At 39.0% G+C, this 24,858-nt stretch overlaps 1 protein-coding gene across 4 annotated transcripts in view; it reads right to left on the minus strand.

Moving 5' to 3' along the window:
- The window catches only part of LOC117941785 (cytoplasmic dynein 2 heavy chain 1), a 102,874-nt gene that overhangs the window by 36,167 nt on the left and 41,849 nt on the right, over positions 1-24,858 (minus strand). For 3 of the 4 annotated variants that reach the window (XM_034866902.1, XM_034866901.1, XM_034866900.1), the window contains exons 61-81: positions 23,699-23,812; positions 23,374-23,534; positions 22,687-22,810; positions 22,395-22,516; positions 22,106-22,192; positions 20,921-21,047; positions 19,744-19,885; positions 18,651-18,760; positions 18,269-18,289; positions 17,865-17,963; positions 17,099-17,222; positions 16,177-16,340; positions 15,664-15,783; positions 14,533-14,667; positions 13,249-13,392; positions 11,382-11,471; positions 7,213-7,278; positions 7,033-7,083; positions 6,899-6,952; positions 6,594-6,725; positions 5,420-5,492 (exon numbers count right to left, since the gene is read on the minus strand). In XM_034866902.1, the coding sequence (XP_034722793.1) occupies positions 5,420-5,492; positions 6,594-6,725; positions 6,899-6,952; positions 7,033-7,083; positions 7,213-7,278; positions 11,382-11,471; positions 13,249-13,392; positions 14,533-14,667; positions 15,664-15,783; positions 16,177-16,340; positions 17,099-17,222; positions 17,865-17,963; positions 18,269-18,289; positions 18,651-18,760; positions 19,744-19,885; positions 20,921-21,047; positions 22,106-22,192; positions 22,395-22,516; positions 22,687-22,810; positions 23,374-23,534; positions 23,699-23,812 (2,260 nt within the window). The remainder of the gene's footprint in view (positions 1-5,419; positions 5,493-6,593; positions 6,726-6,898; positions 6,953-7,032; positions 7,084-7,212; positions 7,279-11,381; positions 11,472-13,248; positions 13,393-14,532; positions 14,668-15,663; positions 15,784-16,176; positions 16,341-17,098; positions 17,223-17,864; positions 17,964-18,268; positions 18,290-18,650; positions 18,761-19,743; positions 19,886-20,920; positions 21,048-22,105; positions 22,193-22,394; positions 22,517-22,686; positions 22,811-23,373; positions 23,535-23,698; positions 23,813-24,858) is intronic. The other variant, XM_034866903.1, reaches the window with a different exon arrangement.

Raw genomic sequence — 24,858 nt, forward strand, 5'->3', positions numbered from 1 at the left:
ACACACACACACACACACACACACACACACACACACACAGCTGTCTTTTCTAGTTGAGACGACTTTCCCAGCCTGAACATTCTTTTGGTGTCTGCTGCCAAATGAAATCTGCTGCCCTAGAAGTACACATCCATGCACACGCACAAGGTCTTGGTAGAGAACATCACAGAGCGACCTTTTGCTGCATCACCATGGCAACACTAAGGAAAACAGTCATCTGACCACATGGTTTATGATGTCTGACTGCAGAAAAAAAGGGGAGCATTTACAGAACATGCGCGTGCACAAATACATACATAACTTCCTTTGACATGGGCAGGTAATCAGTATTCATGCTGCAGACCAGCATCCTCTGTCTGTGAATAGCAGAGTTCACCTTGGCTTTAATGACACACAATCAGGGCAAAGAGGAGCCTACAAAAAGACAGTGCTACAATCTCCCTATGGTTCAAACACTTAGTGGAGGAAACACTGAATGGCGAAGAAGTAATCAGCAGACACTTGGTTGCACACAACACTTGACCTTAGAAAAATCGACAGAATGCATTTGCATTTAAATCCAGACTGTTAAAACAATAAGCGGTTTCATCTTAACTGCATGACTGATAAAAAAAGCTGAAAGACAGAGAGATACCGTATGCGTTTTGTGCATATGTAAAAAAGTATTTTTGAAAAAAAGAAAGCATGCCAGTGAGTGAGCAGCGAGCAAGTGCGTTTGTGTTTATGTGTGTGTGTGTGTGTGTGTGTGTGTGTGTGGTTGTGTTCACCCAGGCATGCCTGGGTGCGTGAGCAGTGCCCAGGCCCGGACTGGGGGGATTGAGTGAGATTAGCTGTAAGAGGATTACAGACCATGCCTCATTAGCATACTGATTTACTGCCAAAAACACATACACACAAAATCTTTTTCTGTTCTGTTCTTTTTTGTATCTGTCTGTCTCTTTCTTGCTCTTTCATTCAGACACACACTCTCACCCATCATGCATGTACACACATAACACCTTAGTCAGTGGGTTCCCTTGGCGTTCAAGGAGCTATGTCTCTATTAGAATAGTGTAAGTCTGTGTTTTATTACAACTGCTCAAAGACAAACAAGAAGAAAGTTTAAAAAATAGAAAAAAAAGAGCTTTTAAGGAATTAGCTCAAATGAAAACACAGACACATTCCTTCAAAGATTGGAGATCTTAGAGAGATGGACTGTTTGTTCCCACAAACTCAGGAGTGCATATAGACAAGATAAAAAGATACCTAGACAAACAAGTTGTCACACACACTAAGGTTGGAGTGTTATCCTCAATGGTTATTGTTTCACTTTTTCCATATTTGACAAAAGCTCTTACACCTTGGCTGGTGCTGTTGGTGACGCATTAGTCTCATAATCTGAAGGCAGTGAGTTTGAGTCTCACACGGGACAGGTGTTTTAGTTGTGCAAATATAATGCACACCTTCAAAGATGGAGAGATGGATTGATGGACACCCACAAACACTGATATAGGCACACATAAAATACGCCCCTCAATGAGGAAGTATTATTATTAGCACTCTGGAGCAGCTGCACAACAGCTGACACTGAGTTTCAGTCAATAGAGCTTTTGCTATCAGTCGGAAGCAGGGCAGTCGGAGTATTCTAGCTCACCAAGTGCTCTCTCCCTCTCCGTCTATATCTTCTCCCTTCCATCCTTTTTTTTTAAGCACTTATTTTTGGCTGGGGCTATTTTGAATGTCCTATCAACAAAAACTTGTAAAATAATTTGAGAGTTTAGAATGAATACTACACTAAAATTACAGCCAATCATTTTCAAAAAACATGGGTAATTTAGTTTTATGAAAACAAGTTAAACTACACGATTAAGGATGTAACTCTGAACCACGGTAGAAATGTTGACGGTAACAATTATCCTTTTCATTTAAAATATCCTTGTTATCGGGGTATATTACCACGGTGTGGAACCCCTATGTTTAATCCTTCCAAGCTTCATTGGAGGCACCTGAAGGTGACGTGCAGGTGCACTGCAGATGGGAGAAGGGGACAGAATGTAGCAGCTCTTAACCGACTCTTGTTCTTTATCTTTTTTTTTTTTTCTAGTTTTCTGACTTGTTGAAGTCATGTAGGTAGCCTAGAAAGTTAGTTAAAACTATTCTGTAGCTTGCTAAACTGTTATGGGTTTTACTGCCTCGTTATCTTCAATAAGTGTTGTGCTACGAGTTGGAAGTTTAGCCCATGTTATTACATTACATTTATTTGGAGAGAGAGAGAGAGAGAACGAAAGAGAGAGAGAGAGAGAGATATTATTGTCTTGATAATATTGCTGTTGCTGTGTTTCTTGTTGCATAGCTGATAGATGTGCAGATTGTTTATTATTACTGTGCAGCCACCTGTTGATATTCATGTTGTGTTTGCTAGCAACGTGCAATCGCCAGTAAACAGACTAGCGCTGTGCAGCCACGTATCTATTAGCTTAATAAAGGTGTGTTACACTGTTTGCTTCGTTATGGATGTGTGTTCTGTCGTAGATGTGGCTCATTCTCAGTTTGTGTTACAGAACAATATGTTACATTTATGTTAATTAATACAGAGAAATGAATGTAATTCTTAGTACTGTTTCCTGTTATATGCTGGCGGTTATAACATTCAGTTTTGGTAAATAATGTTCTTAGTAAGTCAAATTATTATTAACTTATATTTCAGAACCACATCAAACTTCACATGTAACTTCAAAAAAAACTTCATAGTTAACTTCATGTTTGAGTTGTAAATAAAGCTTCCTGGATCTCATAGTCTAACATCTCTGGTTCAAGTTCATACCGGACACCCTACAGCCGGCCAGTGTTTCAGTAACCACTTTTCAATAGTTTTTACAAGCCTATAATAAACACTGTTACACGTTTGGAAAAGTTTTTGAAACTATTTCAGCTTGTGTAGGCATATCAGTGCTTTCTGAACATTTTTAACACCATTTTAAAAATACCCCAATAATACTAAAAACCATAATAATTTTGGTCACTATAGCTGTATAAATATAAATATCATAAATATTTTATTTTCCCCTTAGGGAAATTTGTCTTAGACAGTACAAGTGAAATAGTTGCAACTGTGACATGTCTACTCATTTTCCAGGTGTCATTGTATAAGTAATGTAATGCACTGGGAAAATATGTAAATGCAAACTATTATATACCAATTTTTCTTGAGTCTCACACAGGGCAGGTATTTTAAAATTAGATAACAAAAAAACATTGGTTGGAATACATGGCACATGCTGTTGGGATATTTAATATATTTGCACAAGAATAGGAAACATAACTCTGATATCAAAATTGTAAGAATCTTACTTGTGGCAGTTTTCTTGTAAAATGTATCACCTCACAACAATATAGAATTGTGGAGACACAATATTTTTTTGAAAATGTTACCATGACATCACCATTCACTCAATGGTGCTTCATCATTGGTTTTGAAATGATTGTGATCAGTCCTCTTCTCAGTCCAACATCTCTCATGCACATCTTTGTTTTGTTTTTTTCACTGTTCAGTGTAAGTTTCTGACACTGTACCTCACACTCATCAAAGCACACACATTTATCGCTGACTAAATTGACTACCACATGCACTGTATTATCAATTTTGTTGTTGTAGTTCCGTTCTATTCATCTAGTTTCCTTCAACCTGCACTCCAAAGCTTTGGTACTATGTCATGACACAAGCATCAACATTCCTTTCCATGACTGCAGTTCCTTTTGTGTCCTCGTTGGTGCAGTAGGCAAATGCGTGTCAGTCTCAAAATCTGAAGGTTGCGTGTACATGGAGCAAGCATTTTATTAAAACGAATTCCAAAGGGACTGATAAATGCTGAAGTTATCCCTGTAATATTATACAGCTCAGATTAATCTTGTGAACATAAATTTGATGTGTATTTTCCTCATGAATATCAGCAAAGTAATAATAAAGTTAAAAAAAAACAACAACAACAAAAAACAGAGAGACAGATCCTGAAGCTACTCCATAGAAAATGATCAGTGGAACCAATCCTAGGTCACTACAATAACATCAAGTGTGATTTTACTGGGATGTGGCTATATTTTCTACCTAAGAGCTGTTAACTCAATATTCAAATACCACAAATTTGGTTGTAGTCCCAAACTTAAACTGAGCCTACAAAATGACTCAATATCACTGGGCCCCTATTGGCCAGCGGATGAAATCATACACTCATACAGGTTTAATTTACTGTCAAAGAAACTATTGGAAAAGCAAAATATGAATTCTATGTTGGGGTGGGTTTTCTCATTAAAATAAGAAATGTTTGGCCTTGAGATATTGTTTATTCATTAATGAATATTCATAATCATATGACAAATATGCTGACGTCCAAAGCACAGCGCTTTTCCCAAGGTTAACACACCAAGTAATGCCTTTTAAAATGCATGTGTGTATTTGGTATACTGTATGACTGACAAAGGAAGGTGCAGAACCAGAGAGTACAGGAAATAAAGTGTGTTCTTTTAATCAACATACATAACTGTATCAACTAAAACTAAAACCTTTATATTATAAATGTGGTGTAAGTTGTTACAAAGGTAAACTTTATATCAGTATATTAGGAAGACCACTTAATATTTCTAATTGGGTGACAGGAGGGGAAGATATTGGCCTAACATTTGGACAACCCAGTATTTACTATGCAAAGAAAGAGTCATTACAGTCAGCTGGGGTTATGTTGATGTGTAATATAAATGTTTCAAATGAGTTATAAGGACATTCTTTTTGACATAAGTGGTTAACTGGATCATGAGCAGCTCAAAAACAGGCATACACACAGACAACGCGCGCGCGCTCGCACACGCACGCACGCATGCACGCACACAGCTGACATAGTAATTTACAGATGAATGTACAAGCTGCTGTTGCACAAACAAAACAATTCTACTTAGCTACTCCCGCAGTACCTGGCTCCTAGATCTGGCTCTACCAAAAATACAATCCAGGATATGTGAAAAAAACGCTCAGTTTGTTTGCATTTCTTAGACCAATCACCAAAAACAATCGTATTGTGCGGGGGACGCAGCGACAAGGGCTCTGTAGAATGTTCTCCGGAAGGAACTTGTTTTGGTGGTACATTTGCACACCACAACAGTAAAACAGATGAAATATTAAATGTTACTCTAGTCAAGTTACTTTACACAAATTAGCTGATTACATGGATAAACATAATTTTGCTTCATCAGTGTATTGCTGTATGTACTTCATCCATAGCAATCCCTACCAAACAGTCCCAAAACATCCCAGTTAGATAGGAAATGCCATGAGCATATTCTGCGTAAGTCTTTACAATCCTTAAATATTAATAAAGCTGAGACCCATTTCAAGAGGAGCTAGGTGAACAAAATAAAAAAATGAAAAGCCCTAATATGAACCACTTACCTAGGGCCTGGGTGGCAAATGTCGCCATGGCACTCTGCAGGCGGTCTGGTCTAACTGCCTGAATCAATAACAGCTGGGGAGAGGGTAAAGCAAAGAGAAAAATAGGAAGAAAAAATCAAAAGATATCCATTAAAATATTTTAGACTGAAAGTAAATCCCATTCATGTAACAAAATGTTACATTTTCACACAGAAATGTGGATAAATGTTCAAATATCACATTTGCTGGGGCTTTGATATGTTCTTTTTTAATATATGTTTGAGAACACAATACCCAAAGTCAATTGGTGTGACAGTCAAGTGTGCATACTTGACTTTAGTGATAAATGGCTTCTGTCTTGTTCATGCTTTGAAATTAGATTAGCTAATTCTTTATTTAATCTCAAACCACATGTGAAGGGGTGCGCTCAAAGCCATAACCAAAAAGTTTTATTTCTAATCCTATCACGTCTTCTCCATAATACCAAAAATAATTACAATAGATTTAATGGGCTGTCATTACAGTCAATTAGAGTAATAACTAGAAAGGACAGACACACCTCTGGCAAGGCTGTGCTATGCTCTAAATGTATTATTTTGTAAATAAACTTAGTGATAGACAATATCACAAATATTTTTGGGATTAAATATTGTTGTGCAAAATTCCAAGTTACCACCATGACTAAGTTATGGTCATAACTGATTATTATTTGAACTGAGGAATTTGGGAAAAATTCTAAGAAAATGATGACATCTATGATAAATTTAACTGTTTTAGGAGTGTTCATCAAAAACTGCTTTGCAAAAAAAAATTGAAATAGCACACAATATGTTTTAGCAGAAAGGGCTGTGCCCTATACTGAAAAGTGGATCTTGAAACAACAAATCCACAGGGGGAGAAGATCTTTGTTGCTATGCTTTATAAAATGGTGGCGCTATCTGCACTAAAGACTAATAAATTAATCCCTGATCCATGGATTAACTTTACAATGGATTTCACTGAAATCTGCTGACTGACAGAGACACAATCAAACAACCTGATTTTAAAACACAACTTTTTTAGCAGAGGTAACAAATACATAAAGTCTTTAAGTGTGTAGACTTTTTATATACTGTGTAAATTATGATAAATTGGTTCATTTGGCTGATGAAATAAGTTTTTTGATTGACAAAAAAGAATTTGATGGAAAGCTGACCTGCTGGAATGGAGTAATCTTCTTGGCAATGGAGGATGGGATTTCCTGTTCACACTGCGAGCTTTGCGAGAAGGACAGCCAAAGGTCTGAGTCACTCAAACACAGAGACTGGTAGACGGCTGGGAATGTGGTCTGTGAAAGAGGGATGGCAAAAGTTAAAAGGGTGAAAGAAATAAACAGGACAAGAAATAATGTTAGATAAAGACACAATCCTAAGCTTTGTAAGGATTGCTTAACTGGTATTCAAATTCTGTCAAAAGTTATTATTATCATTGTTGTTATGATTATATTTTTTGTGTGTTTACTTTAAAAATGGCCACTGCTCCTTGCCTCTCCTGATCAATCCAAGAAGGGAACTCCTGCAGAGAGAGCAGAGGTTAAAATCAAATACAGAAATAGTACTGTGTTTTCTCAAAAAACTTACTCTCTACAACTTTACCTCTTTCTTAAACATTTCTCCTACAATGGATCCAGTGAAGACATCCCACTCCTACAGCAAAAAGTAGTGTTAACAGCTGACAGGTTCAAAGATGAAATTAGCTAATTATTTTTTTGTCACTGAAATCAGTAATTATGAGATCCTAAATATGCAGATACTAAATCTATTAGGATAACTCACACTCTCCTGGAAGAGTTCAGGGTACATGCCTTTCACAAAGTGCATTGCAAACATCAACTGGTCAGCCTGTGACAGGGAGAAGAAAGGAGAGAGATTGATCCATAGAGAATATGCCACATCTGAGAACAAGCTATTTTGCCCCTCTCAAAACCCACAAACCCCCAACAAACAATACAGCACACAATGTTAGAACGCTTCCAGACCAAGGACAAACACACTCATATTCCCATTGCGTGATATACAGCTCAGTCAGTTGGACTAAATGGCTTGTAAAGGGTTGCTACACACTGACAAATAAGCCCCAGGGACTTCAAGAACTACACTGGCTGTTGTATTATATACACATTTCTCTCTCTCTCTCTCTCTCTCTCTCTCTCTCTGTCTGTCTCTCTTCTAAAACAGCAACTAATAAGATGCTTATCCCAGTCCCACCCACAGAGTGAAGCAGAAACAAGTGACCAAGAAAGCAGCAAGAAACAATGCAAATATACACAAGTTTAAACCCTCCTCCAATTCCAAAGTGTTCTTTCTATCTTAAAGATGTGGTAGATAGGACTTATAAAACTAACTTTCTGTAACATTTGCTGAAACTGAACCGATGTTTGAGTAGAACTACATGAAGCACGTAATTAAAAAAGAAGAAAAAAATCTGGCTCCCCGGCACCACCTAGAGCCTGTAGTGTGAGTTGCAAAAAGCCACCACTTCGTGTTCAGATGCACCAATCTTGGCCAGGGGGGGGGGGTCTAACTGCCTGTCAATCACTGCTCATTTGTTCTCCCTTGTGGGGGGAGGGACTTAGGACACCGTTTTGGGCTTTAGCAGAAAGAGGGAAGGGACTGAGAAGTTGTCAATGTTCACATTATTTGGCTAAGTTCTGGATCTTTGCAGTCCTACATACAGCACCTTTAACAAACTCATAAACAAAAATCATGTATCCAGTCAAAGGTATGCTCTTAATTAATTAAAAGACAGATGGAAAGACACATACATATGTACAGATAAATATAGGAGATAGAATGGACAAAATAAACCTGCACTCATGTTCAACAGTAACCACAACACTGCAATACAGCTAATCTGGTTCTCCAATTTCTGCCAAAAGCATGTTTGCTTGCCTGCAATACTTTTAGAATATAACATAATTGGGACAACAATGTTCACAAACACTTAACATACCTTTCCTTACCTGACCTACTACTATAAATGAAATTATGTTGTGTGAATGTCCTCCAAAAGCATTATACCAATATATTATTTCTGTCTACAGTTACAGTACATACCATTACTGATTCTCTGACATTATGCTTATTACAAGTAACAATACCACAAAGGACAAGGACAAGGACATCCAAATTGGCAGTAGCATGCAATTCAGTACAACCTCTTAACGTGCTTATATTATGCTCATTTTCAGGTTCATAATTGTATTGAGAGGTTATATCAGAATATGTTTACATGGTTTAATTTCAAGAAACACCATATTTTAGTTGTACTGCACACTGCTGCACCTCCTCTTTTCACCCTGTGTGTTGAGCTCTCTGTATTAGCTACATCCATCTTTGTTGGGAGTCACACATGCGTAGTACCTAGGTAAGCACTGCTAGTTAATCGTAAGCAGAGTATGAGGGTGCGCCACGCTAGCAGCTAGGTGAGCATTATTGTGTGTTACAAAGTGACACACGTTTGTCACGAAAGTAAAGGCCGGACAACAACAGGGCTGTTTGGAACAGTTTGTGAACGGTGTTTTCTGTTGGAGATGGTATGTCCCTTTCGGAGTGGACTTTGGGCTTTTCACTTTGGAAGTATATTACATGCACGAAAGAGATATATAACACATTAAAGGAAGGGCAAAACGCCAAAAAGCATAATATGAGCACTAATGTTGTGTTTTGCAAAGTGGCAAAAAGTCAAATGACTGTGTTAATCAGTTTGGGTATTCTCAATAGCTGTGATCACTGATGTGTGCTTTGTTGCTGAAAAATCAGATACATAAGGGAGATAGTAGTCTTTCTGAGAAAATATATTCTGCAACCACAGTGGCTTTAATCATTCAGATGTGCTTTCTAAATAGTTACTGAATTACAGCATCATTGGATGAGATTAGAGTAGACACACTGCATCCAAAGGACACCTCAATCTAATGATCAAGTGAGATGATTTGGAATCCCGGTGGTCTTTTACATCCACCTTAAAGTGTATCTTAACCTACAGACTGCTAGCAAAAATGCTAAAGTATTAACTAATAGATGTACAAAAGTATAGGAGACGGATCAGGTAACGTGTCACATAAACACTCACACCCATGGACCGACACACAACAAAATATAAAAAATCTCATTATAAGTTGAGTAACATAAGCTTAACAAGTTTACACCCATACAAACGACTCTAAATAAAAAACAGTCTTTGCTCATTAGAGGTTCAACAATCAATAATGGTAGAGTAACACTGATTCTTAATCAAACTTTGATGTGTGTCTAGCCATACTCAATCAATACCTTATTAAACTGAATCAGTTGCATTTGTGGGTGAATAGACTATTTTGAGTGCCTACTACGGTTATACCAAATAGATATTCCAAAAATATGGGATGTATACAGTATATCATGTTGTTCTAATCTTGTATCCGCTCAGATTCTCCTCTTCTCTTTATCTCCCATTATGCTTTCATCATTTTTGTGTCCTCTCTCGCTCATTATCAGCTTTTATCTTTTAACTGGACCCTTTCTCCCAGCTTTTCTCCTCTCCCCCTTGAAGTAATGTCTACTGTAGCACAGAACGGGCTGTTGACAGGAGCACTGATAATCTAGTCCAATGTTTCTTTTCTGCTAATGACTGGACTGCTGCTGTCTACATGTTGTGTGTGTTGGGTATAGCCTACAGATGTGTACAGCAGTTAATAGCCACTCTGGCTCTGCTTGAAACTGCCATTAACATTCACACTACAGCAGCACACACTAAAGATAGAGAAACTACATTAACCATTTTCTGCCTGATCGATGCAACGATTGCTGTGTTGGTCAATATTTAACTTCATTACTGTGATTGCTGCAATAAGAATCCTACTATACCTGAATGTAACTAAGTACATTTATTCAAGTACTGTACTTAACCCTTGTGTTATACTCCGTGTCAAGGGGACTTGTTTAGTTTATCTAACACGTTCGAGTGCAGGATGGGTCTTGGGACCCCAGAGGCCAAGGCCAAGGTAGCAGAAATTAGGTCTCTGGGACTCGAAGGACAACACAAAGATTTAGTACAAATTAGAGGTACTTGTATTTAATACATTTTCCTGATGATACTGACATACTATTCCTTAAGTAACATTTTCAATTCAGGACTTTTGCTTGTAGCAGAGTATTTTTACAGTGTGGTGTAGTAAAGAATAAGTAAAGAATCTGAATACTTCTTCTACCACTTACTTTATATTACAAAGATGTCAATGCATCTGCATAAGAATAACCAACCTTGTTACTAGTAAAGCAGCTTATACCTTGCATAAGCTTACTGCTACCATGATATGTAATGTTTGGCCTTTCAGACAATCATTACATATTGTGTTAGCAGTGATGGAGAAAAGATCGGGGGGAGTAAAGCAGGAGTATGCAGGTGAAGAAATCAACATTACATTATAATATCTGCACTTTTTGTATAGATGTTAAAATTTGTTTTAGATACCTGATGCATTTTAGTTTTTAAATTACATATTTCAGATTAGGCTATTCTATTTCAGATTGTCTGTTTGAGTTTAAAACAAGTATTTGTAAAAATTCATTAAATCTAATTTGTAGTCTCTGAAAACCTTTTTTACCAGTTAATCAGATGTGTCAACTGAACACAACAACCTACCAATTTGTAACACCATTAGTTAGCAAAGGATCATTTCTGAAGCTGTGAGTAGAACAAGTGGAGACATTTAATTGGCTCCTTATGAGTGATCATTTGAATTACCAAGAAACAACAAGACAGAAATAAATTATCTATTACAAAACAGACTGAACCTGTTTTTCAGTGCAAACTAATCTAATAGTTTATATCAAGCAAAATGCCTCACTTTGTTTGTCACTACCCACTTATTACTCCTTCACGTTATCGGAGTGATGACAGAAATTTTTTGAGATGCTTAAACAACATTTGTTCTATATCTATGTTTAAGTGTGTGTTTTACCTTGAAAAGGGACCGGCAGACGTACTCATATACCATATTCTTCAAGCTGGCCTCCAAAGCAGCAATCCTGGCGTCAGTATTCTCTGCTTCCTAAAATACATGCACAGACACACACACACACAAACTTAACACTTTGTGGATATAGTACCTGAGTGTATAGTATGTTGTTTGTGTAAGCTAATGTGTTTGTGTGAGTAAACTGAAAAGAAGACTTTTCAATGTGTTATGTTAGACATGAGGTTAAAATTATCTTCCAAATCTCAGGAACCATCTGCAGCTCATAGCAGATTAAACTTGCTCATTCGATACAACAAACCAAAAGATACAAACAAAGAAAAAGTCTGTGCATCAATGCAGAATTCTGACCACACTCACTGAAAGCCACACACGCATGTACGCACACACACACACACACACACACACACACACTAGTGACCAGCTGCGGCCTGGTGACATTCTTGGATGACAGCACTGGCTCTAACAACCCACACAGGGTTTGGGGAATCAGTGCTGAATCTCTCAACCCAGTGTGTGTGTGTGTGTGTGTGTGTGTGTGTGTGTGTGTGTGTGTGTGTGTGTGTGTGTGTGTGTGAGCGTGCGTGCATGCGTGAGTGTTTGTGTGTGGTTATCAGACAGTGTTTAGGGCTCAGATGGCAAACAGCAGTGTGATAGACAGAGTCCATGTTGGGCTCCAGCTGCACAGGTCAGACGGAGATAAACACGCCGAAAACAAAACGAGCTGAAGCCAAGCCAAGCTGACCTAAACTGAAATAAAATTGTCTAAAATAATTGAAAAACAGTAAATGGAGTTAAGTTAAAAGGAGTTAAACTAAACATTCAAACAACAAAAGAATATTTCATTTATTTTGTACCAATTGTACAAAGAGCCTTACTTCTGTAAGTGACACAAATACGATTGTAGATTAATAATATTGTATGAATTAATGTCTATACCTCGAAGGAAGTAGTCCAGCACATAACCCTCTGTAAAATGTTGAATTGTTGTTTTTACAACTCGTTTTTGTATGGATTAAACAATAGCTTGTTGTACTTAATTTTAGACTGATTAAAAGGCATTGATAGGCCATGACAGGCACCTAACAGAAACGCAATGTATACTTGAAGCAGATTTTAGGAGAGGAGCATTGCTATTTTAGATATTTTCCTAAAAAATTTTAAGAACAAGAACTGGCTTTACAATGTTGTTCAAATTGTGTTACCCTATATGCTAAGACTGCCAAACTGTAATGTTTAATCCGGAAAACGTACTTTTGAATTTGCATATTAGTATTTTTCTTTATGTATTGCATGATTTATTAATAAGTATATTTATAGCAAGGTGTGGTATTTTTATTGGTTTCAGTCCAAGGGCATACTGTTTGGAACCCTACTGCACTGCAAAAAAAACATGTTAAAGGTGCACTGACATGGTGCTTTTTGGATGCTTTTATATAGACCTTAGTGGTCCCCAAATACTGTATCTAAAGTCTCTTTCCCAGAATTTAGCTTAGATGGAGAACTACAGCCACTAGAGCCAGTCCCACAATGAACTGTCATTAGTATGTGCCATGATGTCTCTCTCTCATGGGCCAGCCAAATTCTCTGGGCGAGCAAAGCAGAGAAAGGGGAGGTAACAGATCGACCCATCTGAGCTTTCATTTTCTCAAAGGCAGAGCAGGACACCCAGGGCTCGGTTTACGCCTATCGCCATTTCTAGCCACTGGGGGATCATAGGCAGGCTGGAGGAACACATATTAATGTTAAAAAACCTCATAAAGTGTGAAATTTTCATGTCAAGGGACCTTTAACACATTGCTGACTTGGATGAAAATGGAAGTACTGTACGAGTTGTGTGTTATCCAGTCACCTTCATGGCCTGGAGAGCCCTTTGGAAGAGGCGTAGAAAAGATGCAAGGCTGAAGCGGTACATGTTGTTGATCTTCGACAGGTCTGTGATGACAAAATACATCTTGCTGGCACTCTCCGCAAGAGGCAGGTAGGCATCCCGCTCCTTAAAAAAAAGCACGGAGAAAGCAACAAGAAAGCGGGAAAAGAAATGGAGAAAGGGGAAGAGAAGAAACCAAGAGGCAGCAGAAAAAGAATAACATTTGTTTTAGAGAAGTCCAGGAAATACCGCAAATGGATACATGGCAGGGAAAGGGACTTATATGGGGGATTGATACAAAGAAAAGTAGAATCAAAAATGGTTATTTCAATCGAGATGGAAGGAGACAGAGAGAGAGAAATGAGGACAGACTTGAGGTGTGATGAGACAGGAAATGTGAAAAAACAGGGATGTCCATATGAGAAAGACAAAAATGGGAGGGATAAAGAAATAATTAAAAGCAACTGAGAGAAAAGTACAAAAACAGTTCTGGTGTAACACTGCACCCTAGAGGATAATGATGTAATAAATCTGCAATAGCCCCTTGCTTGTGCATCTGCGCAATTTGATATCTGTAGCATTTTGTGCTGTGATTTGTTTATCAAATGAGCTAAAAAGCTTGTGCCCCAAAAACTAGATTATACTGCCTCATTGAAACTAATAGCTTACCCTTTTTTTATTTCATTAAAAGTATTGAACATAAGATGACAATTTGTTCCAGAAAGTACACACACTAGATAAGTGGGGTCATTTTACATTTGCAGACTGGGAATAAAAGTCATTATACATTCAACACATTCTGTCTCTGTCTGGATCTCTGACTGCCGTTATCTGTGTACTTTCTCTCTATATTTGAAAAGTGTGCTCGCTGTCTGTCTGTCTCTCTCTCCGTCACAGCCCTCAATCTCCATCGCCATTCTCATTGCCTGTGTGTCTCTCTCTCTTTCTTATCAGTGGATGAGTAGAGCAGTTGTTGTGGTTATTACACTACAGTGATCCACCGGGTAATACTCATTCTCTTCTGACACACGTTTTTGATTTTTTTCAAGACCAATCCAGCTTTTAAAAATGAATCATTACACTCAAACAGTGGTGCAAAGAGATAGCACATAAAAACATGTTTTTCAGATGTGTGTGGTTGTGTGTTTGTGTGTGTGTGTGTGTGTGTGTGTGTGTGTGTGTGTGTGTGTGTGTGTGTGTGTGTGTGTGTGTGTGTGTGTGTGTGTGTGTGTGTGTGTGTGTGTGTGCCTGCCTGTGGTACAGTACCTGGTCGAGGGATGCCTGCAGCCTGTGTGATTCCAGCAGTGACTCCTGGATCAGGGCACTGCTTGCCTTGGTCTGGTTCAGACTCTCTATCAGCTCTCTGTTCTCCAGGATATTACCCTGAGCTGTAGCCAGGGTCTGAAACAGGAAAAAAGAGATAAAGGTTTATTACTCACAAAAGTCTCCTATATAACATATAAGAAAATCTTAAGAAATCCAAGTGGTGGTTAGCACTGAAAAACACTGAAATTATTAAAAAAAACTTAGTGTTCGACTTGATCCCGACTTGCTCTGACGCCATGCACACGTGGGCAACAACAACCTCACAAGATCAAGGCGGCCGCAGGTTCAAGACGCAGGCAACGGAGTTGCTTTTCACCGATTGCAAGACACAGGCGGACCCAGAGCATGCTGGGAAACGCCTGGCTCTCAGCTGATCTAACAGCTGATTGGTTTAATTGCTATTTTTCTGACTGAAATCTTATTCTATACAGAACACATGTGCAGCTGAGGGTGACGTTAACAAATTAGAGAGACTAAATCTGTTCATATTCCAGATCATCTACAGTCTGTTGTTTATTAACATCAGTAACAGATCGCATGGAAAGCATTTTTGACATTATAGTCAAAGTAAAAACAACTGAAGACTGCGTACAAGCTGATGTATGGGTCTTATAACCTTTAATAAATCAGAATTGGATCTAACAGGATGTGAATGTTTCCGTGACTTTTTGTTCAGAACGAACACTGTTGTAAACGGCTGGAAACTGTTACGACTTGACAATGGCCCAGTTCTTCTCAAACAAGCCTATTGTCTCACTCTGTCTACTACACCCTCCTCAAACCATCACTCAAAATTAGCTACAAAATGGTCTGCAGTGTCGGAAGAATTGAGCATTCTGAATTGGGAGAGAAGGGAGTCACACTTTAACATTGTGTTGATTATCATATAAAGCTAAATGTGTTATCACTGGGGTACATGATTATCTTTTTGTAAGTACAAATTGTAGGCATACTGTAATATACATAATGGATAGGACACTGACCCAGCAACAGACTCTACCAGTACCCCAAAAGTTAAGAATTCTCAACTTTTTTGTTCTCACAGTGTATGCTTTATGTCTGCATGTTTACCTCTAACAGTGATTCTTCCAACAAAGCCAGCTGTATCTTCTTGTCTTCCTCTTGTTGTAGCAGTCTTGTTTTTTCAGTCTCCAATTCTGGCTTCTCCTGCTGGATGGTTAAGGCTAGCAGCTAACACAAAGACAAACACAAAAACCAAGGGGCACAAGGATACACAGAAACAGACACAGTATGACTACAACATACAGTATATGCTTTGTATATACACACTGCATTATTACACTGTAAAAGCACCTATTCCACATGGATTTTGTTGTAAATTACTAAATTGAGTGAAACTGCTAAAAGCTATGGTCCCAATACAAGGAGAACAAACCTTTTATTAAATTGTATTGGTTTATTTGACCAAAGACTAGCACAGACTATGGCCACATACACAACGAAGTTTAATCAATGCTAATCCAACAAAGTGTCAACAAAAATGAACATGGATTCACAAAGAAACCATTTACTGCTAGAGTATTATAGTAGATTCTGTGTGTGAGTGTGGGTTACATGGGTTACCTGTCCTCGCAAGCCTGCTCTAGTGGTAGTGAAGTTGACCTCCGTTACCACGGAAATGGCATCCGGGGGGAGGAAAGGGGTAGGATTCCGTGTTGCCAGGAAGAGACGGAAGTCCTCATTGTAATCAATGACCTTGTCTCCTATCTGAACCACATATCTAGGACCTGTGTGTGTGTGTGTGTGTGTGTGTGTGTGTGTGTGTGTGTGTGTGTGTGCATGTGTGTGTTTGTGCGTGTTTGTGTGTGTGTGCGCGCGTGTGCATGTGTGTGTCAAAGTTGGACAGAAAGAAAAATTCTTTGTTAACAACTTATACTGTATCATACAGGCTCGTAACTTTGTCCTCAGTGTCTTTAAATCCTATGCTGTCTTCTCAATGTCTGCAATGCAGTATTGCCATGCCTTTTTTCAAACCTGTTCAACACTACTTTTAAGTGGATAAGTTGCCCTTTCTTACACTTTCACTGCCCCCACTCTTTTCAGTTCAGCTTCAAATAGACAACCACCTCTCCCTGGATGAATCACCCTCATTTTCACAAGTATGTCCAATCTCTGTACAGCTGTGAGTCTAGTGACTTTCTTTCATGGCTGCATTTTGTCAGACAGAAAAAATAACATAGTCCACAATTAAGAATGAATTTGCATTGATATTTTACATATAATAAGCAGAAGTGTAAACAAAGAAGAGCCGGGTTCTGTCCACGGTTTTCTGCCTGTTGTTGGGATTTGGCACAATAAATAAAATTGAAGTGACGTTCAGGCAACATCTGTCAAATAGGATTGCACTACAGTTTAGAAAAAGTGGTTGTCTGATAGAGGCGAGTAGACTGCTTTTTAGTTAGAAACCAATGGTTGGTTTCCCAGAATAAATGATTTCTCCCACACCCACTTTGCATGAAAATGGTGTTTGTGAATGTGTGCATACCCTGTGCTATGAGTTCCCTCCTCAGCAGCGGGTAGAGCACAGGTTCAACTCCATCCATCTCTTGGATGATAAGGGTTTTTCCAAATCTGACTGCCAGCTCCAGGGATGTCATGAAGTTACTATCCTATAGAGAGCATAATTGTTAGAATACCTTGAATTCCAGTATTGGTCCACTTGGAAGCACTTTAAAGAAATGTTCAACAACAATGGCTTAACAGGCTCCTGCAGACATAAAATTGACCTCACCGATAGGTTAGCTTTATACAGTGATTTGAACATAACATATGACCTCTGTGAAAATGAGTTTTCAAATGCAACAAAATATATAGTTGATGACCACTAGTGTGTCTTCTTTATGACGTGTGTGTGTGTGTGTGTGTGTGTGTGTGTGTGTGTGTGTGTGTGACACATTCTGTCTCTGTCTGGATCTCTGACTGTCGTTATCTGTGTACTTTCTCTGTATATTTGCAAAGTGTGCTCGCTGTCTGTCTGTCTCTCTCTCCGTCACAGCCCTCAATCTCCATCGCCATTCTCGTTGTCTGTCTCCCTTTCTTATCAGTGAATGAGTAAAGCAGTTGTTGTGGTTATTCCACTACAGTGATCCACCGTGTAATACTCATTCTCTTCTGACACCCATTTTTAATTTTTTTATGACCAATCCGGCTTTTAAAAATGAATCATAAAACTTAAACAGTGGTGCAAAGAGATAGTTTTTCAGATGTGTGTGTTTTTGTGTGTGTGTGTGTGTGTGTGTGTGCGCGCTTACCTGTTGGTTGATGACCTCTAGTCTGTGCTGTTGGAGATGTGTGCGTAGCCACTCTGTAGCTCGGGATGACGGGTCGATCAGGAATGGGCAGGCGACACTCTGAGAATAGAACAACAGGGAGGAACTGTGTTTTAGTTTTAAGTAATACCCTCGAAGATTTCCATTTAAATAAGCATCTGTTAAGTCACTATGTATTGCCGGCACAGTTTTACTTTTACAAAAGAGGCTGACTGAATGACAGGAGTCGGTTGTCAGTTGTCCACTATACAGTTTGTGTGTGTGTGTGTGTTTATGTGTGTATACACATACAGTCTATAGAGGAAAAACAAACAGATACGGTGGATGAAAAAGAGAAACTACATCTCACTAAGTTCATAAGAATGGATGATGGAACCACTTCTTACCCTTAACATGAGTGCATTAATCTGAAGGCAGCAATAGAAAAAACAAAACACAACACAGACAAATGGAGGACAGATGAATTACAACAAGGCCAGAATTCTTGATAATATGGAGATTGGCTGTTAGTATATGCTGTAGTATTGTACATGTTGTTGTTTTTTTAAAATGCATTTAAAGCTTAAGACAAACACTCATTGAACACTAATGAAAGAATAGTTTGGAATAACTTTAGCCAGACAAAAACGAGTGAATAGAGAAAAATAGAAATTTGTGATTAAATTGCTTTCATGACATGTATATGCTTGTGTGTCAAAGCAGAGCTGTAATCAACAGAATTAAAACAAAAGTAAAGAAATTAATGAGATTAGACAGAAATTGTCTAACCTGCAGTATGACAAGTGCATTCTCCATGGAGAGGTCATCAGACGGCAGCCCTTGACTCTTCCAGATCAACTGCTCACTCTCCGAACACAGGAATGACCGCAAGTCAAACTCTGATAAAAACACACACAACACAACTTAGCTGCCTTTGTAGTACACTATACACTGACACCTGAGGAACCATCTTATTTGTTACTTTTATTTTTACTGACTAAACAGTGTTGGTAATTTTAATAAAACCTCAGATAGTGCAGTTACTGACAAGTCCCAATTCATCAATAGTACTTAAACACATTATATTACACTCAAGTGGCGTCACTGGGTAAATCTTGACAACCAGTTTATGGAGAAACCATTAGAAGCACATAAGGATTTAGGAACTATAGTGGGTCAACTGGATGACTCAGCTTTTTGGAATTTACATTGCACATCTGAAGCCCTCTGGGAAAAAGGTTGCCAAGCAAAATTATATGGTCTGACAAAAATGTACACGTTTGGTACACATTTACAGGTTCATTTGTGTGGAAGGAATATTAATATCTAAATAGGACCTGACAAATTACGGTGATTATTCTTGGCAGATGAGAAGTAAAATCGCGGGGTTTAAAAAACAGGATTATTAAGTACTTAATATTAAGTACTGTAATCCTTAATGAGTGAGTGTGTGAGTTTTTTTATGTTTAAAAAATAATGATGCTTTTTTAAATGAGAGATTAAAGACAAAACATCAACATGACTGTAAAGCTAGGTAGTGACTTTGCTGTAAATGGCAGACTTGGACTGTTACATGGATACTAGTTTACTAAAGGTTCTGTAGGTAGGATTGAAGATCCGGGACTTTCAAATCAAAAGATTGAACATCGACAACTTCTCAGTCACCCCACCTTTCTGCTAAAGCCCAAAATTATTATTATTTGTTAAATTAGCACTCATATTTAGTAGACCCAGAAGCTGAGAAGTGTTGTACCATATTTATCAACAGTGAATTTCAGGTGTGTGGGTAGTAGTTTGCTTGTGTCGGCCATTTAGCACAGAGGTTGGCATATGCTGGTGCTCGCGTGTTGATCAAGTATAAGTAGTAGTACAGTATGTTTACTCTGTAGTCCAGATTGAGCCATCCATGTCTCTTGACAGTGTCTTCTACGGTCTTCAGGAGCTGCAGACAGATATGTGATGAAGGCAGCAGCAAGCATGGCCCTCATAGGGAGCGTATCCAACTCATTCTTTATCTCAGACATCTGATAGAATAAGAGACAGGTAGGCGATTAGGGTGAAAACAGTATGAAAAGAGAAAGACAAAAAGGGAAGGGCACTGCAAGGATTGAGAGGAATCAGAGGGAAGAATGTCAAGAAGGGTATGGATTAAAGAAGAAAAGATGGTAGAAAAAGAGAAGCATAAGAAACTTGATCTAGGTGCATGGGCGGCATGCCCACTCAAGCTCTTACCCTTTGCCAAACAGAAGAACTTTAAACCCAACTTGCAGTTCCAATAATCAAAAAAATACCAATAGTGATTCTGACAAGAACGCAAGATAAAAGTAACCTAAATATGCAGAAGCCGTCACACACTTGCACATTGTTAGCTAATGTGACATTACTGCTGTAATTTCTATGTTAATCCGGATTCCTTTGAGTGTAGTGGCATGTCAGGGGAGCACAAATACACATGGGCGTTTGGCAAATAACTATGCATCAGGCTTAAATGTCAAGCCGTATGCCCACAGGACAATGTGATCTCTGGTCCACTGTATTAATACTGTCAAACATCCTGCCATATTTTGAACTTCAACTCGAAAAATGCATCTATTCCTGCACCACTTACTTCGTAGTTGTGTGTGCCCCTCTCTCTAAGTGGAGCTCCCTTCCCTTGAAACACTTCCACAATTTAGAGGCATCAACATACCTCAACAGCTACTGCATTGTGTGTAAAAGAGTTAGGGATGTGTGTATGTGTGTGTGTTTAGGGAAATACGTGAGCAGAGTGTAAACTCTGTCTCTTTGGTGCGGACCTTGAGGAAGGCAGTGAGTGTGAGGGTGTGTGTGCGTCAGGAAGAGATTGAGTGTTTTAATTAAGGTGCAGACAGATGCTGAAAACAGCCAGAAGGGACTGAAGACAAGAGAATACATCCCACTGTCCCACACACACACACACACACACACACACACACACGCACCTCCTGTTGCTCTTACATGGTAAATGAGCCCCTTTCTTAGTAAATCTGTTTAAACTCCCAAACGAATACACACATCAACACACTCATACATCAAGCTACCTGTGCGTTCCACCGCGTGTGTTCTCTGTCCAGTTGGGATATTAGCTGCTGGGCAGCAGTAATCGTGTCCTGAGCTTTTGTTACCTCAGCCTCCAACTTAGCTGCCTCTGTAGTGTGACACTGAAACCTGAAGAAAAGAGTAAAGGGGAGGAAAAGAAGTCAGTGAGTTATACTGTAGGTATATATTTGACGTGGGATCTGACTGACACTCTGATAGTTATTTAGTCTACCAAAGATAGAATAAATAGATTGAAAACATATAATCTATGTAGTGTATAAACCATTTGTAGCTTCTTCCATGTCATTGAAAGTAGAATAAAAATGTGTACATATGCCATGAAATTTGACAGACAATACAGTTTGTGAGGTAGGGTTAGGTGAGGTAAGGCAAGGCAACAAGAGACTAGGGAAAGAGAGGGGAAAGAAATTGATGGTGCCAGTAACAAATCCTTCAGTTCAACTCACACAGTAAGAAATTATTATACGAACAAGGATCAATACAAAGATAAATGGCAGGACAGGCATTTGGAGAAAGCAAAGGTTGAAGATGGTGAAGAAAAGAGCAACAGAGAGCGCAAAAGGGCTCAATGTGAAGTTGTTGAACAATGACCTGATAAGTAGTGAAACTGGCTAATGTCCAGCCAAAAGAAAGTAGAACAGACCTGCCCTTTAGATATTATTGATTGTTTGTATCCTTGTTTATGTAACTTCATAGTGGAACAACACAGGCAGCAGAGAAGGGGGGATGCTGCGTGGCTGGCAGTAACTGAAAGTGTATAATGTATTTTCTTGTCGAATGCAGTTGATAAGTCTGCTGCTGAGCTAGCTCCAGAAGCTTTTGCAAGTTGCTGCATAATTTCCTGTCACAACTGCTTTTTAAACCAGAGCTTGAAAGTAAATTTTGCTTTGCCTGTTTTGGTCTGGCCACGCTATTAAACAGAGTGAGCAAGTTGTTGTCCTGGCCCTGATTGCCTCTGTTTGTTTTAGATTTTTTTCTACTTTAGTGAAGTCAGGGCTAGTCATAAGGCAATGGTGGAATAATTTAAGTTAGGGTTTATTACAACAATATTATAAGGTTAATTTATGGCAAGGTAACAACCATTAGATTTTTTCACAGGTAAAATACAGTAGAAATAGAAGTATAAAGGACTGGAAGAATAGTTGGAAAGTTGGAAGGAGGCATACTTCTCTTTCAGCTCGTTGACTTTGGCTCCAACAGAGTTGAGCTGGTCCTCCAGCTTATTCTTCCTACTCTCTGTTTTCCTCAGGTTTCTGGACATACAATACACAGCACGCACACACGCACGCACGGACACACACACACACACACACACACACAGGTATCATGTGTGTCAATGTCTTTCTCATTCATGAAGAGGTTGTATGTGTATTATATCTATAAATCTGGGAGTGTGTGCGTGTGTGTGTGTGTGTGTGTGTGTGTGTGTGTGTGTGTCTGTGTGTGTGTTCCTACTCTAGCAGTCCGGCCTGCTCTCTCTCCAGTGGCTCTATCCTCTCTAGGACGTGGGAGTATTGGACATTGGCTTTGACCCAGGCAGCCAGGGGAGCAGCTGCTGCACTTGCACGCTTTGCATTCTGACAACAAGAACCGCATCACAAGTCAGAAACAACTCAGTTATAACAGCAGCCACAATACCATCTTCAGACAACAAAAAACAACAACAAAAAGGTTGATACTGTAAACATACCCACCATATCCACCAACAATACATCTAATTCTTATTCTGCTATTGTGGCTATCTGACCTTAGGATCGAAGGAGGCCTTGTTTCTGTTGAGCAGCTCTTCCACACTCTGGCGTATCTCAGGGGTGATGTTCCTCACCTCAAATGTAGCTATGTCCTCTCTCACACCACGCTTAGCCAGAAAGCTACAGAAAAAAGGGGGGGGAAGAACAAAACAAGGAAGAAAGAACGGATTGGACATGAGCAGGTGACAAATGAAGCAAATTAATGTGTGAGAGTTTGACTTTACATAACATGGCAATTAGTCAAGAAAAAAGTCAAGAGAGAGATCCTCAGAAAGGGAGATAGAATAAAGTGACTTTCCATCAAGAAAGTGAGGAAGTTAATATTATGAGACAAAGTTTTTTCATGTCTTAAGCACAAACCATATAATTTATTCTCCTTGTTGCTCATGACAATTCACCCGCTGCACCTTCCTTTAGTTAAATATTATATAGATTTCTCCTTCTCTCCCTCCTTTCCTAGCTGTGCAAAACCTTTCATCCTCTTCTTCCTCTGTCCATATTAATCCCTTAGCACCCCATCACCTCCTCACACCTCTTTTTGGTAACCCAAAAGGTGTTGAAGATCCTCGTCAGAATAATTGCTCCCAACGGCATAACATTCTCTTTATTTATCTATCATCCATCTTTTTCTTCCTTCTCCTGCCCATCCTTTAGACATTCTTGCCATCTCTTCCCCCTCTCACCTCTTCATGCTGACCCAGGAGGTGTCGAAGATGCCCATCAGTCTCAGTACTCCCTCCAGGATGTCTCTGATGACATCAGGGGGCATGCGAAGGGAGCGGATTTCAGACAGAGCTTCAGGCTTGATGTTCCCAACTGCACGCTTTGCTTCATCTACCAAAGGCTGGAGTGCAGCAATGGTAAAAAGAGGGAGGGATACAAAACTAAAGATGAGATAAGTATAGCTGGGATATGAGTATAGATATTAGTATAGAGAAGATAGAGGGCAATTGTATGTATCTTTATTTCCAGAAATAAAGTCAAACTAACTGCACTAGTCAAACTCACCTGCACTTCCTTCAGCTCATGATCTATTTTGGCCTTTCTCTCTTCAATCTTGGACACTTCTTGAGCCATCTTCCCTTTTATCTTTTCCATTTCTGCCTTCTGGTCACTGGCATTCTGAATAACCAAAATGATAATGCAATGTTTAATGTAACAACCTTTTAAGATGTAAAGCAGTACATCTTAGGTACCTCAAATTTGAGATGGGTCAGACATACAGTGCCAGTTTTCTTCTGAGCAACAATTGAACTATTTGGTTTAGGAACATTCAGATTAAGACACATAATTAAGGATAAAAAGAGAGAGCAGATGAATTTTTAACAGCCTAATTATCTTCTCTCTCACCTCTATATCCAATAAACACCATCCCTTCAGTTCTCCCCTGTCAAGCCTTGACTTCTTCCTGTATTCCTCATTTTTCTCCTATTGCCTTTCCAAATATCATTGTTCTTCTTCCTGAAATGCTTCCTACTCTGAATGTTTCCATCTTCAACAAGCCTCACTCTTCAATCTTGTTTTTCCTCATTCTTCATCTCTTTGCCTCCCCCCACACTGTCTCCATCTCAACAGGAGACATAGATGCTACAGCCCGAAGGGACAAGTCTAATCGTTAATTATCACTCTGCAAACTGACTCTGGTGACAGGTTTTCCTTCTCTTGCTACTTCTCTCTCCCTCCTTCACTTCATCTCACTCAAGACGCCAATTCCCCACAAAGAGAAAACTAAAGGATATGATAACTAATGAACAGGGTTCAACTTTCTTTTTCCTTCCACACATCCTCCAGATAGAGTCGGCAGGAGGAAATGGAAACGTGGCTATCTGGAGATAGAAAACTCTGGGTGAGAAGTCACAGAACAAACAAATGCGCATAGGCACACAAACTAAATAAATAGCATATTCACAGCAGGGAAATCCAGACTGAGGAAGACTGAATGGGAGAGAGGAAAAAATAAGAAACTGGAATACAAAAGAAGAAAAGAAAAGAAAAGAAAAGAAAAGAAAAGAAAAGAAAAGAAAAGAAAAGAAAAAAGAGCGAGCAGGGAGGAGGGCTGCAGTGAGAGCTTAGAGGAGAATAGATGTAACTTGAAGGAGACATGAAACCCTCCAGAACCTCTGACCTGCCTGCCCCTGAGTTACACACACTGACATACACAGAGTCAC

This window comes from Etheostoma cragini, chromosome 3, assembly GCF_013103735.1.
Source record: "Etheostoma cragini isolate CJK2018 chromosome 3, CSU_Ecrag_1.0, whole genome shotgun sequence".
NCBI lineage: Eukaryota > Metazoa > Chordata > Actinopteri > Perciformes > Percidae > Etheostoma > Etheostoma cragini.